The sequence below is a fragment of the Anser anser genome (assembly GCF_964211835.1).
Source record: "Anser anser genome assembly, chromosome: 1".
Lineage (NCBI taxonomy): Eukaryota > Metazoa > Chordata > Aves > Anseriformes > Anatidae > Anser > Anser anser.
The window spans coordinates 180,524,530-180,540,988 of NC_139720.1; the positions used below are offsets into that span (position 1 = coordinate 180,524,530).

General features: G+C 37.1%; 1 protein-coding gene across 5 annotated transcripts in view; it reads left to right on the forward strand.

Moving 5' to 3' along the window:
* The window catches only part of AKAP11 (A-kinase anchoring protein 11), a 51,963-nt gene extending 37,095 nt beyond the window's left edge, over nucleotides 1–14,868 (forward strand). For 2 of the 5 annotated variants that reach the window (XM_083819475.1, XM_083819476.1), the window contains exons 9-12: nucleotides 1,639–1,752; nucleotides 2,498–2,544; nucleotides 4,333–4,493; nucleotides 9,856–14,868. In XM_083819475.1, the coding sequence (XP_083675601.1) occupies nucleotides 1,639–1,752; nucleotides 2,498–2,544; nucleotides 4,333–4,493; nucleotides 9,856–10,002 (469 nt within the window). In that variant the 3' untranslated portion in view covers nucleotides 10,003–14,868. The remainder of the gene's footprint in view (nucleotides 1–1,638; nucleotides 1,753–2,497; nucleotides 2,545–4,332; nucleotides 4,494–9,855) is intronic. The other 3 variants (XM_083819477.1, XM_083819478.1, XM_083819479.1) reach the window with 2 other exon arrangements.
* The last annotated feature ends 1,591 nt before the right edge of the window (nucleotides 14,869–16,459 follow it).

A 16,459-nucleotide genomic window follows, 5' to 3' on the forward strand; every position in this document is an offset into this window, starting at 1 on the left:
GCTATACATAACCATATGATCATAATCTCCTGGTTAAATATAATGTAATTTCAGGCCAAGTTTGACCTCTGTAAAATAGATTAATGTATCTAATCAGAATAGTACTGTGCGTGAGGTCATTCTGTTAGGTTGAAAATACTTTTTCCTTTAGTCTGAGAACTGGGACAGCTTTTATTTCCACTTCTGCTAAGCAGCTAAAACCTTCAAAGAGCGAGCCTGAGTGCAAAGCATTGATACCAATGGATTGTGTTAAATCTCTTTTCTATATATGTAATTAAGAAACAAAATCAATATTAATTATTACTGTGGTACTCTTAATACAGTAGCTTGAAAAATGTTCTTAAGACCAGATTTGCATTTTCCATGCAAATCAAACCGGTAATTGCAGAGTCTTGGTAACTGCCTTTAGTGCTTTTTTTTTTTTTAATTGTGCATTTTAATAGGTTGGCTTGCAGTTCTAGGACCAATTTGGTTTATTTGGAAGCTTCTGCTCTTCAATTTTCTTTATTTTTTCCCCTCAGTTAGGGTGTGTTCATATTGCAAGCTTGCTAACCTGCTGTTACTATGTGGAAATGAGTATCTAAGCAGGCACACGGGGAAGCAAAAACACTGATAGGTGATGCTGTCACTGACGGCTTCGTGAAAGAAATTAGTATCTGGCTCTTGAAATGTTCCTTTCCACCATTTCTTGTTTTAAATTTGATAATTTGCTGTGAGTGGGATGAGTGGGAAGAAAGTTTTAGCAGGTACACAAAATTGAGCTGAAGAAAGCATCTTCTTGCAGCAGTTCCCTGGAATTGCAATGTGGCTGGTCATATCATCTACAGTAGATAATTCATACTTTTTGCAACATGCTGGTTGTCTCAATCCTATCTTTGGAAGACGTCCAGACATGCTTAGGGGGAGGTATGAAATTGGGAAGCAGAAGATTTAATCCTATGAGTAACACAATCTTGTACATGAGCACAGGGCTAGCAAATTGTTAACTGTAGCACCTAAAATACACCAGTGTAAAGACACAGTAAATTTTTTCAGTTCTTTGCATTGACTTGAATGTAGTCATGGAATAAACGCAGTATGCTTGTTTACTGGGAGTGAAGTAATCTTTTCAGTCTTAGTTTTATTGATTTGTAAAACAAAAATAAAAATTTAAAGACCAGTATTCAGAATTCATTTTTTTAAAAAACTTTTTTTGATTTATTCTAAGAATTCCTTCTCATCCAGCTGTTGGAGATCACTGCTGGGCTTTTGGAATGAGACAGAAGGATTTAATTTGTGCAGTTTTCTTCACAATATATAATATCAGGAACTTTTAGCTAGCCTTTAAACAAATATTATATTTGTAATCCATATTCCTATGAGTAATAGCACTGAATTTTTTGAGCTTGTGTAAATGACAAACAGTGTGCTTAGGCCTGAGGACAGAATTACTGTTAGCACTGATCTGGAAAGTTAATGAGTACAAAATTAATACTTTCACTTGTGTACAGAAACTTACCAGTTTTGCATTGGTATGCAAATTGCTGCTCTGAAGTTCCAGCAAACCTGTTTAGGAAGTTTCAGTGCTCTTGTGTTAAATGTCTTGTCAAAACAGCTCTGAGGAAAGCAAAGGTTCTAGTCTGAGCTATTCTTTTCTAGTTCAGCTGTGTTCTCTTCTTCTCCTGGCAGTAATGGTAACAGCAGTAGCTGGAGCAGTCTTGGTTTAGAAGGAGATATGTATGAGGAGAATTTATCCTTTCCAACATCAGACAGGTTGGTTGAGTTGAGAAACATAAACCAGATGGGTTCCTCATAATTAATGCATGTAATCATCATTTTTGGAAAATAAGAATCTGGCACATTTTTTAATGCTTATACATTATTCACTCTCCTCTCACTTAATCACTATATGATTTTTTTCATTAATTAATCCATACTGAATGGTTAAATGTGGCTGTGCAAAACTGATGAATGTGTTCTGCTTGCAAAATGAAAGGTCCCATTTATGCATGTTTTTGCTTGCGGTTTTACAAATTTTTAGATTTACTTTTTCATGCAAACTAGAGCTTGCTTCCTACAGGATTTCTGTTTTTCCTTTACCTTGTGGAAACTTTCAAAATTGCTTGGTGAATGATTTTTGTAGAACACTTACCATGCAGCAGCTTTGAATAACCTATAGCTGTTCATACCTGTGATATAAGATGGCTCAACTTTTTTGCATATGAAGCAAAACTAAACTGTCCTACTTAATTAAAATCAACAAGTTTTCATCTTATTTTAAAAGGTCTCTTCTCATGTTTCTCCTTTCCTCTTTTCCCCTAAGAGCAAATCTCATGAACTTGATGACAAATCTATTTCCAACATGAAATGGTGTGAGAAGCAAAGCTTCTTTTCATCGTCATTTCTTAATTCTTCTATGATCTTCCTGTCCTTTACTGTTTAACCTTCATTACAATCTTCAGATTGACTATATTTATTGTGCATATATTAATATTTTTGTTATATTTTAAAAATACAGTGATGGAACAGACGATAAGGATGAAGACACCAAGGATGCTGTAGAAGGTAATGTCAATTCCAGCATACACTGCTGTTCTTGGCCTGTGCACTTGACATCAGTTATTTTTGTTTATTCTTTGCTTTTGTAATCTTTAAAACAAAATTACAACCCTATTATCCATATTGATTGTATCACATGTCAGTCAAGCGTTGGAATATATTCATAGACTAATACTCTGCAAACACTTGTTAACGCACTTGTTAATTCAGCCTTTGAGAAATGCTAGTCTCATTTTCAGATAACACGTATTTAATGTATGGTAGTGAACATTGATTGGTTTCTTGAAAGTGTAAATTTATATGCACAGCATATCTTCTTTGTGAAATACGATAAGGAGTGATGGCAATGCATCTGCACGACTGTTTGAGACATTGAAAAAGTTGTTCAAACTGACCATATTAAGCTTCGAAAAATGTTTATGAGAAACAATGCAAAAAAATAGGTGTTCTAGCAAATGTATTGAATCTTTTTGTTAGTGAAATACAAAATAGGGTCTGTCCGGACTCCTGTTACAGCTTCTTTGTTCTTAGAGAACTTTGCACTGGTTCCAGTCTGAGTGAAGTGCAAAAGGTTGTTAACTCAAGTGAATACACAGTGCCTTCTGTGTTTTGGTTTCTCAATATGAGGCTGATGTTAAAGTAAATTATTACAGAGGTTTTCATTGTTTTTGGTATAGTCTGAGGATGAAATAGTTTCAAGAAACCTCTGCCACCTGTTTACAGAGGTTGTTGAGTCACATTGCACGTCTTCAAATGATTATGACATAAGCAGAAAGGTGTGTGATTATATGTGTATTTTAAGCTTCTGGAAGACTGTACTGATTTAAACCATGTTTCTTGACTTCTTTTCTGTAAATTAGATCTTCCTGTGAGGTATTAAGGAAATTTAACTGAATCATTGAGTGTCTCTATCCTCAAAAATTAATTACAATTAATATTTTCTGTTCTGTAGGTTTCATCTAGGCTGTCAGTATACTATTGTTTTTTTTTTTTTTGTTCCTGACTAATTAAAAAAAAAAGCATCTCAAATGATCAAATTGCTTGAGTAAAATAGGGCTTGATATCTAATCATGTCAATACCTAGAAGGTCTGGCTTTGTCAGAGCTGACTGTATCTTGTTTCTCAAATGATTTGACACAAAGTCTTGTCATTCTCAAATGTACATTTATTTTATAAAACTAAGAAACATATCAAAATTTCCTAGTGATATGTTACTGCAGTGCTTCCCATGGAGTAAGTATCGCTAATTTTTTTTGTGTTTCTTTCTCCTATAAATGTATTAGATTTTGGGACTCCTAGACAAATGCTTTGTTGTTCACCAAAAACACAGTTATGTTGACAGTTACTTTGCTTATCTTCCCTGGTTAGAAGTGAATACCGTATGTACTTCAGCTGTGTGAACTTGGAACAGTTAGAACAGCACTATAGTTTGGAAAAACTCAGGCAATCTGATTAGCTTTATACAGGAAGGAGTTGTGAAATGCAAACTAGAAAATTTATTAGATGAAGGCAGAGCAAAAACAGCAGCTGGAAAACTGAAATAACTGAAGGATGTGAGACTACTATTGTTCAGTTTGAAAGGCTGTATTAAATTCAATTCCTTGTCATTTGGAACATGCATTAAAGCTTGGATTCCTTTTAATGCTCATATGTTTGTATTCAGTTGTAAAATTTTGCCCTTCATACTGTCTGTCTGTATTAATGTATTTCAGACAATAGTCTAATCAATGAACTTCAGAGACTTTTTGAAACACTTTGAACCTGTAGATTTAATGACTTTATTTTTAATGTTAGGTTTGGAGCAAGTAAAAAAGACTTTAGCCATAGTAAATATTGATCTGGAACCAAATCTAGTGGACCCCCAGCTCAGAGCAGCACTCCAGTGGCTGGCAGCTTCTGAAACAGACGTGTCCGATCTTCACTTTCATGACACTGCTACAGGAGAATTTGTCCTTGTAAGTACTTTGGTTTGGTGGACACTGGGGGAGAGGTGAGAGGCGGTGAAAGCAGGATTTGCTTCGTTTTTATTTGCTACATCAGCCATTGAGCTTTTCCAATCAAAAATAACAAGGTATTTGCTGGTGAGGAAAATCGTTATCTAAATCCTGATAGGTCAAAGTGGAACAGGCTGTTTAGTCTGTGCATGTACCGTAAATAAAACAGCATTAATCAAAGCTGAGTTATCTTGTTTCACAAGTTGTTTTCCTTGGCTTACTCTGAGGAAGGTACAATTAGAGCATTTTTGTTCAGTCAAAAATGTACTTTTTCAAGCACTTTTTTAAACGTAGCGTTTAAATGACTATAAATTGAAACTTCTAATTTGAAACTTCTCACTTCTGAGAATTTGCTTATGTAAATAGATTTGTAATGTTATGTTCTGATGTGCTGTCTCAGGTTTTATGCCAGCAAATGCACATTTTCTTACCAGAATGAAATTTAGATTCTAATTAAGTACTATGTATGTTTTTATTCTGGAAGCAGGTGCAATCAAAGCTATTAAGAAGGCTCAGTAAGACTGTTTCATTTTAGGTGCCTTTGTTTTGGTTTTAGAGATTGAATTTTATGTGACCAAGGAGAAAGCTGAAGGTAAAAGAATTAGAGAAGCTTCAGGAATTTGCATTTCTTAGGAAAAGGCCAAAATTTTGGCATACCTACTGACCTGAGAATATTTCCATCATAAGCATGATAGAAACTGTATTCCTATGAATCATAAAATTTATTCCTTCATGTGATAACAAACCAAACTGTGCATGATAATCCAGCATTTGCTACGTATTACCTATTTCTTTAATCTTCTACCAAGGAATTAATTCAACTTTGCCCAGCTACTGAAAGGCTAACTAAACAGCATTAGAGACAATACCTGCATGAGGTTGATAGGAACGAAAACTTACCAACTGTTTTTATTTTGTGACCTGGTACTGTGTGGAAAAGTTAACATGATGCCATTAGTATGTATTTAATAATGAATACCTTGACAAAAACAAACAAACATGTATCAGTATCTAAGGAAACAAAAGCTCATTCTGAGCTCAGAAACTTGCTATTGAGTCTTCAACTTGGTGCTTTCCAAAACTCAGGTCAGTATTTCAGGAGAAATGGGGTGTGAAGGGAAGTAGAGGTCAATGTTACAGAATACTAAAGGCTCCCAACCTTAGGTGAATGCTTGCACCAATGGTGCTTAGTTACTGTAGACTTGTGTTAAGAGTGTGAAAGGTATCTAAAGGTCATTCCAGATCACACCTGAGCTGAATTTTCCTAAGACTGGCTTCTCCCTTTCTAGCTTTAGAAAGTCCAGAAAATAATGCTGGCTTTCTTTTTTGTGTATGTAACTGTGTGGTATATGCATGTGATCCTGGGAGTGCTAAGGCACAGAACCACATCAGGGCTGAGGTTGTCAGGGACTTCTGGAGGCCTTCTGGTCCAACTTCTCTGCTCAAGCAGGGACACCCAGAGCAGGGTACACAGGACCACATCCAGGTGGCTTTTGAAGATCTCCAAGGAGGGAGGCTCTGCAACCTCTCTGGGCAACCTGTGCAAGTGCTCTGTCACCTGCACAGCACAGAAGTGCTTCCTGATGTTCAGAGGGAACCTGCTGTCTGCCAGTTTTGTGCTTGTTGCCTCTTGTCCTGCCACTGGGCACCACTGAAAAGAGCCTGGAGGTGGCCCCTTTGCACCCTCCCTTCAGGGATTTATAGATCCACCCCCAGTCCTGTCTTCTCCAGGCTGAATGGTCCCAACTCCCTCAGCCTCTCCTCACAGAAGAGATATTCCATCCCTTTATTCATCTTGGTGGCTGTTGAACTTCTTACAGAACGTCCATGTCTGTATCATAGGGGGTGGGCTGGAACTTGCAGGGGGGCCCTCACCAGCGGTGGATAGAGGGCAATGTTCACCTCTCTCGACCTGCTGGCAATAGTTAGCCTACCTCACCCCACGATGCCATCAGCCTTCTTTGTAGGAAGGGCTCATTGCTGGCTCACGCTGAGCTTGGTGTCCACCAGGGACCCCCACCCAGGTCCTTTGCTGCAGAGCTGCTTCCCAGCTGGGTGGCTCCCAGCCTGTCCTGGTGCCTGGGTTGCTCCTCCCCAGCTGCAGGGCTCTGCACTTCTTCTTGCTGATCTTCATGAGGTTCTAATCTGCCCAACTTTTGTATTCTTATTTAAAATAACCCAGAAATCTGGGAGATATTTTTGGGCAAGGTGAAGTACATCCCCTATGCTCCTTTTCTGGAGGTTGGTGTGTTTGGCTTAGAACTATTTCTGATTCTTCTGCAAGCTCTTAGCATTGTAACTTTGTAATCTGCCAAGTCACTATTTGAACTAACCTCTAAAAACACTTAGGAAAGATGCTACAAGTAGCTTGCTGTGTATTTGGAAACCATTCTAGCTACCCTCATAAGAGAATATACTGAAAAGAGCGCTCTGGAAAATATGTGTCTGCTGTGTGTATACTCCTTTAAAAAAAAATAATAAAAAAGTAGTAATATTCTGTTACCTGACACAAGTAATAAAATGATACTGAATTAACCCTTAAAAAATAAAAACATAGGATCTTCAGGCAGGCAATAGTGCAATCCTGAAAATGTTTGTCTTTTTAATAATTGATTCACTTGGTTTTACATATTAATTTTTAGTTCTCCAACTGCAGTTATGTTAAAATGAACTGAAATACTGATTTTCCTTTTTGGGGCAGAGAAAGATTACCTGGCTTTTATTCTGTCCCATTTCCCAGTTGTAATGTGTAATGCTGTCGGTCTACAGACTTGTTTATGTCTGGGCTGAATTGCCAAACCCCAGAACACTGCCTGTTATTGTCAGTCAGGCTCAGCATCTTTCACTGTTTCATAGGGTTTGAGGGAAAGTACAGAATTCTCAGAGCACTGTCTCTGAATAGTCTGTTATAGGAAAGAGTAGGATGCATACAACATCACTTGATCAGTTTTTGAAATTAAAGCGTATTTAAAAGATTTGTCAGCTTATAAATTCAAATAATGAAAACTTTCTGAAAGGACGCTTGTAACTTTAATAAGAAGGTCCTTTAGAAAGGTCCCTCTGTTCTTTCAGGGTTATAATAATAAAAATGAGATATTTAGCAATACAATATAAGAAGTCTTATAGTTAGCCCCAGGCTGATTCTGGTGATCTTTGACCCAAATTGAGGTTCTTAAATTGGTAGTCATTCTCAGTTCTGTCACTAGTAAAGCTAGACAGCCACCTCCAGAGGGCACTGCAGCCCAGCAGAAAACTAAACTGACCTCTACATACAATCTCTTTCCCAGCTATGGGGTTTTTTGATCATCTCATAGCTGTTTTGGTAAGGTACCTCAGTTGTATAAGGAATGAACCTGGACTTTTTAGATCACATTGAAAATAATTTTCACCATAAACAGTTGAGGGATTCTGGAAGGGAAGAAAGCCATACGTTTGATTAGAGCAGGATAATGAGCCACTGCTGTGATATGGCTGTGTAGAAGATAAAAGTACTACTAGTATATATCAGGCAAGGTATTACTAGCTGAAACTGGATATGAACTCTTAAGGGTTCATATTATGCTCAATAAGGCAGAAAAGTTAATTACCTGTGTGAAACAAAATACATTGGTCAGGAGCTAGCACAAGAAGCTGGTAAATTAGAGTACATAGGTCTCTTTTTTCCTTTTAGGAAGCCTCAACAGCATGGATATGCAAGTGCCTCAAAAACACATAATTTTTAATCAGAGTGTATCTAGCTGTTGTAGGATTTCTGGTGTCCGTTTTGAGTAAACTCAGTTGTTTCATTTGTGTGACAGTAGGAAACATCAGTCAAAAAGAAATAGTGGGATTAAACTTTGATTTCAATTAAAACAGAAAGATAAGCGAAGCCAGGTGTCAGCTCTCATCTTACCATGACGATATCTTTTTCTTTAGGCAGAAACTTTACGCTGTATTTGCTTAAGGAGGTCTTTGGACTTTAGCCAAGCCTCTCTGGCATAAGAAAAATTACTATCCTTCTATAAACCATTTATAAAATTGCCCATTGTAGACTATTAAACTCTTGTTTCCTGTGCTGTATTTTAATTTTTACAAATAATTCACAGAAATAACGTCAGAGTTCAGTCTCTTTTTATACAGAATTTATATGTAGAATGCGTTTTTTAACTGAAAAAAAGTTTGTTTTCAGGATATATTCAAGATTAGAGGAGTCTTTTTTGCTCATTCAAATTAATGCTTGCTCAGGAAGCTAACTGTTTTGTATGCAAGCCAGTCCTGAAAGCATGTATAACTAAAAATACAGACTAAAATGTTCAGTGTCCACACTATTCCTGCCAATTCCATCACCTGCCTTGTTGCGGTCGGAATATCACCTAGGTGAAGAAGCAGGGAGAAGTTGTCTTCTTCACTTCTTTCCTAGAATTTACATATTTCAGTCTGACAGGTCTTGGAGAAAAGAAAAAAACAACACTATGAATATTTCATTTGGTAGCTGTGGAAGCTATATCACTGACTACTGTTTATGACTTTTGAAAACGTAATTTATAGAATATCATAGTAAGGACTGTAAAAAGCAATAAAATCCTACCGTTCCAAAGAATAAGTAAGGTGAATGTCTAAATTGTCTTTATTAAACGCAGCATTGATGGTTATGCTGAAAGCTACCAAGAATGTATATATTTTAAACTAAAAGATTTTTTTTGCTTCTAGGCAAACTGACAAATTCACTGTGTCTTAGTATTGGCTTTCTTCCATACATAGCTAATCTTGACACATCAGTAAAGGAAGTTTCTTGCTTGGATTCCTGGGTGAAAAAAATGTTTTCAGCTCCGCTGATCTCTGTTCCCAAGTGGTAGTTTAACATAACCCTCACCTTTTCCTCTTCCCTAAGATGCTATAATTTCCCAGCTCTGAAGACGCTGTTTCCGTTGAGGGTAGCATCTGTACCACCCAAACCACACTATATGTTGTGAAAGGAAAATCCACATCCTTTTATTAAGACTGAGTTTTGTCTTTTTATATGTGCGTTATTGGCATGGGAGGGGTGGCAAATGTCTTAATCTTGTGTTCAGAATTTCCTGTTTTCTGCAGTCTTGATGAACCACAGCCCTCATACCTGTGGCACCACATCATTTGAAAATGTCACTCCCTCCAGAAGAAATTTTAGTGAAAACTGCCCAAAAGTAAAGTGCTTGATCCTTGAGGAAGTTTTTGTTTTTATAGATGTGGGAATAATGATTAACTTGCTACAACTGATCTCTTATGAGCTGATGTTTCAAGAATAACTTGTAACTGCTAATCAGGATGTGCTGGTCAAAATATTTTGTTCCCTGTCCCCCTTTAGCTTTCCAGAAGACTGCGAGAAAGGGATTGGAAAGTGGGAGATCTCTTGCAAGCAGTGTTGAAGTACTGTGAAATGATAGAGAAGGCGTCTGATGGAGAGCAAGCTCTAAATAAATCTTTGGCTGGGTGGCTACTGGAAAATGCCTGAAGAAGTACAAAGATGCAACGCTCTTCGCTTCATTCCTCTTTGAAAAGGAGATAGGAAGAACACAGATATGTAATGTAAAATCCAATTAATGAATGAATGTTCAAGTAATTGTCAGCATTTAAAAGACTGAGGTGAAAGTCAAAATAGCTGTGCTGTGCTTTGTGATACTGTGCACATGGTATGTTTATTCAGTCCATAATCGACATTGTCCACCCACGCATAACTTGTATTTACTGCTGTGTTCAGACCATTGAAATAGTTATGAAAAAATACCTTGTCCATGACTAGTTCAGAGGAGACAGTCTCAGGCATGATATTCAGGATTCCTGCTGTACCAGGATAGCTCTCTTTCCCATTTGCGTGTGCTGTATTTGCAGTAGGACTATATTTTAGAAAAATCTGTTCCAAAAAATCCTACTGCAGACAACGGTAAAAATTACCAGTCTTGGCCAGGTGTTTAGTGCCCAAGGGCAGAATTACCAGGAGGAAAATTGCGACTTGTCCAAGCAGACCTTTAGTACAGTCTGGCTTCATAGCTGCCTTTATCAGGTTTAACTGCATATAAAGATGTGAGAGTGTGCTCTGAAATTGAGGTGCAAATACATGTTCCCTTTTGTTGACCAGAGAACTGATAACTTGTGGTGGAAGGGCGGAGTGGGCAGCTGAGCATAATTTCATAAAAACTTCGGCAAAGTTTCCCGAATTGTGCCAATCAAGTTTGAATTGTTAAATTTCTTCCTGAAGCTTCTTGTATGTGAATACTTCAACAGACATTAATTTTGAGTCTGAAGAATTTGTTTGTTGGTCTCTGTTGTGGTTTAGCCCCAGTAGGCAGATAAGCACCCCACAGCTGCTTGCTCACTTCCCCCTCAGCGGGATGGTGGGGAGAATTGGAAAGGTGAAAGTGTGAGAACTTGTGGGCTGAAATAAAGACAGCTTAAAAAGTAAAGAAACGTTGCACTCGCAAACAAAGCAAAATAAGGAATTCATTCAGTACTACTCATCAGCAGGCAGGTGTTCAGCTGTTTCCAACAAAGCAGGGTTCCATCGTGTGTAATAGTTGCTTGGGAGGACAAACGCCATGACTCCAAATCCCCCCCTTGCTGCCTTTCCCTCAGCTTTATTCCTGAGTGTTATGTCATCTATAGAGCATGGAATATCCCTCTGGCCAGCTGGGGTCAGCTGTCCTGGCTGTGTCCTCTCCCAGCTCCTTGTGCACCCCCAGCCTGCTCACTGGCAGGGCAGCATGAGGGGCTGAAAAGTTCTAGGCTCTGTGTAAGCACTGCTCTGCAACAACAAAAACATCAGTGTGTTATCAACATTGTTTTCATCACAAATCCAAAACATAGCACCCTGTGAAACTCCGTGAAGAAAATTAACTCTATCCAAGCCAAAACCAGGACAGCCTCACACACAGATATGTTAAAAGTGGCACATAGAATCTTTTTCCTCTGAGAATTTTGGTCATCTATTTGACCAGTCTAATTCTTTATCTCTTACCTTCCATATATGAGTTTTCTTGTCAGTAATGAAGAGACTTGTTACATTTTGAGCACTTAAATGTTAGCAAGGAAAGCTAATTAAAACATAAAGGAGAAATTTGTTGAAAAATGATTTTTCATTTTTCTTAACTACCTTTGCTGATTTTTTTCAAGGCACTGTTAATCAAGTCGTTTTAGCAAATCTAATCATGCTTCTTACTAGTGCTGCTGACTTGCATTCCTATCTGAAGGAAAATCTGGATCTTTATCCTGTGGTTTGAAAGTGCTTTTTGGGTTTTGTTTGTTTATACATCCTTTGTTTAGAAAAAGACACATGCTAGTAATTACAAGGCTGCCACCTCAAAATTCAAATCACTTGCAAGAGAATCATGGAGTTTTGCTTGTTTTGGATGAGCAACAGAACCTTAATGGCTTTGTCACAGGGAAATACACTGTTGGTATGTTGTCTGAGTTTCAGGGTTGGATCCTAAATGAAAAAAAATGAAGTCTCTAAATCTGTTCATGAATTTTAGTGCAGTGTGGACAACTGATTCCTCCTGCCCTGCTAAATTACTCTAAGGTGTCAAACTGGTAGTCTCAAGAGCACTTTTCTTGCAATGTTTTTGTGTGTCAGGAAGGTATTCTGCTAGTCATTGAAGGTCTTTTTATAGAGACCTGGTTTGTTTTAGTCTTCGTTTGTCATCTGGATTTCAAAAGGGACCCTGTCTTGGATCTCAGAGTTTACCTTTCAAACTGAGTTAAAGATTTATATTAAGCAAATGTGTGTTCACACATGTGCGCGCGCACACGCATAGGTATGTGTATGTATCTGTATATGTATTAGATCTCACCTATATGAACTTGCAACATAAATTTTTACTGCTAACTTAAAATTCCATGTTATTCGTATAGTTTATTACCTCACTTCATGTATCATTTCACTAATTGAAAGATCTATATATGTCATATGACAAAGACCAAAAAAAAAAAAAAAACCAACACAAAATTGTGCTCTTTTTCCTTGTTATAGGTAATTGATGTTAAGTGACAGGAGTCTGTTTTCTCTAGAGCACAGAGGGGAAAGATGTTTTAATTTTTATATGTGGAGGATGGGACTAATGACAAATACACTTGAACGGTTGTGCACATTTATTTCTTTGTTTCTTCCCCCTCCCCCAAATTTTCCTTTTTTTTTTTTTTCCAGGTGTAGCCTTTGACAATGTTGACTTTCAGCTTTGTTGTAGACAAAAATTTGGAGCCATTCTCTGGCTGTAACATCTTCCCTTTTAATGTACTTGCATCAATTTGACTTGAAATTCGAAATGTCAAGAAGATCAAATACAAAAAAAAAGAGTTCCTCTGGACTAACTTTTGCTCTGGGTTTTGGTATTCCAATTGAAGTGAAATTTCATGACGTGAGGATACAATAGGGCTAGTACAGTGTTTCTGTACTTGTTCAAAAAGCCAAGCTGAGAATTGTATTGAAGACATTGTAAATGTACGAAGCTGTCCAGGTGGACTTAAACAAACAAAAAACAGGAACAGCCATCTTTTAATTGGTTTATTGAGTATGTTGGATTTTATAAAGTTGGTGAAGTTTTTTCTTTTTAATTGCCTTTTCTGGTGAAAAGGTAGGAGAAGATTGTGCAAATTTGAAAACTTAAAACTATTCCAGAAGTTAATTAGACAATAGTTGCACTAAAAATAGTTGTAAATTGAGTCATCTTTTCAAACTGGATCAAATACATTGCATAACTCTATTGATTGGTGTTAGTGAAGAAGTTGATTTATCAGCCTGCAAGGAAAGTAACAGCTTCCAAATCACATGAGAAGTTACAAAATACTTCATATTTTACTTTCAAAAAAACCCCCACAATTTTCTACACAAATTGTTTTAAACTTGTATTCTGGATGCATTGACTTCTTTTCTTGGCTACTGAAATTGGAAAAAGCATTAAAACAGCCTTGCTAAATTATTATAATTGAATCATTTTAATAACCGTTGGGGAAACCTTACTCTGATTGTGTCTAACTGGTGCTGTCTGTCATATTAGTGACACAGCTGTTCTTTGCTAAAGTGAGTCTTAATGCTATTACTAAGTTTATTTAAAACTCCTGACCACAAATAGAGAAGTGTAAATGAAAACTGTAAAAACATAGAGGACCACGTTTTGGTCCATTTAAACCAGACAAATGTACTTTATAAACGCATAATGAAGTATAGTTTGTTTCCTCTTGCATTTTTTTGTATGGGAAACCTGACATAGTAATTTAATTTTAAAGAAAACATACAATGGTGTTACTGTTCCATAAGGCACTCTCTCTTAAACACTTCATTAAATACATTTGGTGTTCTGAAAAATAGAACTTTTGATGTTTTATAGGATACTATAGAAAAAGCACTTTGAAAATCATCCCTCTATAAATTAGCATATAGAAGTGGCCATATTTAACATAAATTTAAACATTCAGAATGGAGTACATAAATGATACAAAAGTATGCATAAAGCCTAAATATAGAAAACAAGACAAATCCACATGCTAAGCTTAAAGATCTACTGTCTCAAAATGAGGATGTGAAAAAGGAGTCAATACCACATACTTGAATATAGTTTGCATAGTATGTTCGTTCTTGAGTTAAAAAAGATTGTGTAAACTTTTTAAAAAATAATAAAATTTAAAAAAAAAAAACACACAAACCCAGCAACCCACATTCCGAGACTAATTAGGTCTCCCCAGAACGGTACCAGATTTTAAACATTTTCAAATACTACTTGTCTGGGACCTTTTCTATAAAGAGCCACATATTGTTGGAGATGGGAACACAGTAAGTACTAAACACTGTCACCAGCGCAAAAAAATTAGTTTTACACAGGTGATTTGCAAAGATTAAGGAATGATTTTAGTGCAAGAATTCCGGCTTTTCAGCAAGAGCCACTACTGTCAAGCATTTGCTTTACTTGAGCTCTGAAGAGGCAAGTACAGAGCCCAGCCACTGTAGACACTTTATTTTATACCATCTTTGTACATTCCTGTTGTATAGCTGGGGTTGTAGTTTTAGAGGGCCTTTGTTCTGTTGTAATGTCTGAATAGTATTTAATACTAAAATTTATTATAATTTGCTGGAACTGCTGCTTATTTGTGCAGTGTTAAGGTAATTCACAGCCCAGTTAGTGATGCAATTGTATACCAAAAGCAGTTTGAATAACTATAAATGTTTATGTAACTGTACTCAATGAATATGAAGGTCTTGTACTGTATAATGGTGATGAGTTTTGCCATTTTAATAACTATATTCAGTTTTCAGATTATGAATTCCAGGTTGCACTAAATTTGTTCTCGTTTTAGCAGTGGCTTAAAATAAAACATTTCACTGGCTTCAAGAGATCTGTCATTCCTTGTAAATTCATTATTACTTTTCAGCTAACGTAGCTAAGATTGGTCTTGGTCAGTGGTTATGTGAAGGCACTTGAAGAACGAACAGCATAGTAAATAGTGCTAGTGCATCAGTAGGTGGCATACTTCTTACAGAATTAAATTGCTGTCCAGGAGGAATATGAGAATGCTGTTTTACCATCTTTGGGTTGAAAAGTAAGCGCAAAGTTCCAGTCACATTAAGTACAGTTGTATGGATTATGTTAGGAGATATTAGGCAAGAAATCAAATGTAATATCTCAATGTAAGTAGGGTGCAATATCCTATCTTACCTCGATCTCATCCTGCCTGAAAGCTAGGCCAGGGAGGTTGGCTTGATATTTCCACGTGAGCTGAGGTTGGTCTTTGGCACATTGTACAGGATTTGGAGAATGAGTGTAAAAACCAGCTTTGGAATCTTGTTGATAAATGCAGGAATGCCCTGTTAATGAGTATGATGTATTAAATGCAAGCTTTCATAATGTTATTCAAAATCCTCAAATGTTTTGATATCTTATGAAATTTACTGAAGAATATATTGTCACGTACCCCCAAAATAGTTTTGACCGAAGTTGTGCACTGATACAGTTTTAAAGATGCTATTACTGCAAATGGACGACAATGTTTTTTTGTTTTGTTTTATGCGTTAAAAATCTAAATTTCCAGCAGGGTTTCATTTCAGGAGTAAGGAATTTTCTGCTGAAGTTACTTTTAAACCAGTAAGCGTGCACAGCTGTCCGTGATTCTGTGTTTTTGCAATGGTTCTTCAAAGGAAGTTTGTGCAGTATTTACAAGATTAATTCCAAAAGGAGCTTTCTTTTATTTCATTGCCATATGTGTTTGGAAGATTTTTCTCTTTAGGTAATGGCTCAGGTTCAACTGTGTAGAAAATACGTGTTAATTCAATCAAGTAAATGTTTAACTTAAAATACTGTGCAGCCAAAAAACAAAAGCATGCACACACAAAAGATGGGTGGCAAGTTTGGGAACAAAAAAAGAGATTTTGTGAAGGGAAAGAAGAGGATACTCATGTTGAAGATTAGTCTACGCTTTTTTCTTCCTGCCTGGGCTTTATTTTTCTTTCTTTCAGCAGTCTGGCTCTGGCTGGCTTTATTCAACCACAGAACAGTATCCATGCACTTTGTTTAACCCTGGTCTATTAAACAGAGAGTTGAGTCTCCAGCTAATCCATAGTCTTTGCCCAATATGTGCACTAGTCCCTTCTCCTGCTGCCTTTGCTCGTACCTTCCTCTAGCTCTGCAGCCTGAGCTTTTGGTGTGACTGAATTTCTTGGTGGTTACTGCTCCAAGCCTCTGATTGGAAGGTGGCTATGGAAAGTGAGTCACGCCAAGGCTGCAGAAATGTGCCCTGAGCCTTACTGGTTATTTATTGGACACCAGATTAATCAAGTGTCTCTTCCCCTGCCGTTAAGGCAAACCACGAAGCGTGTGACTGCTCGGGGCAAGGGAACTAACCATGACAAGTATGAGACCATGTCTGTGGTCAAGGTACTGGCTATCTAGTCCATCACCTTTCCATGGGAATTACAATGACTGAAATGT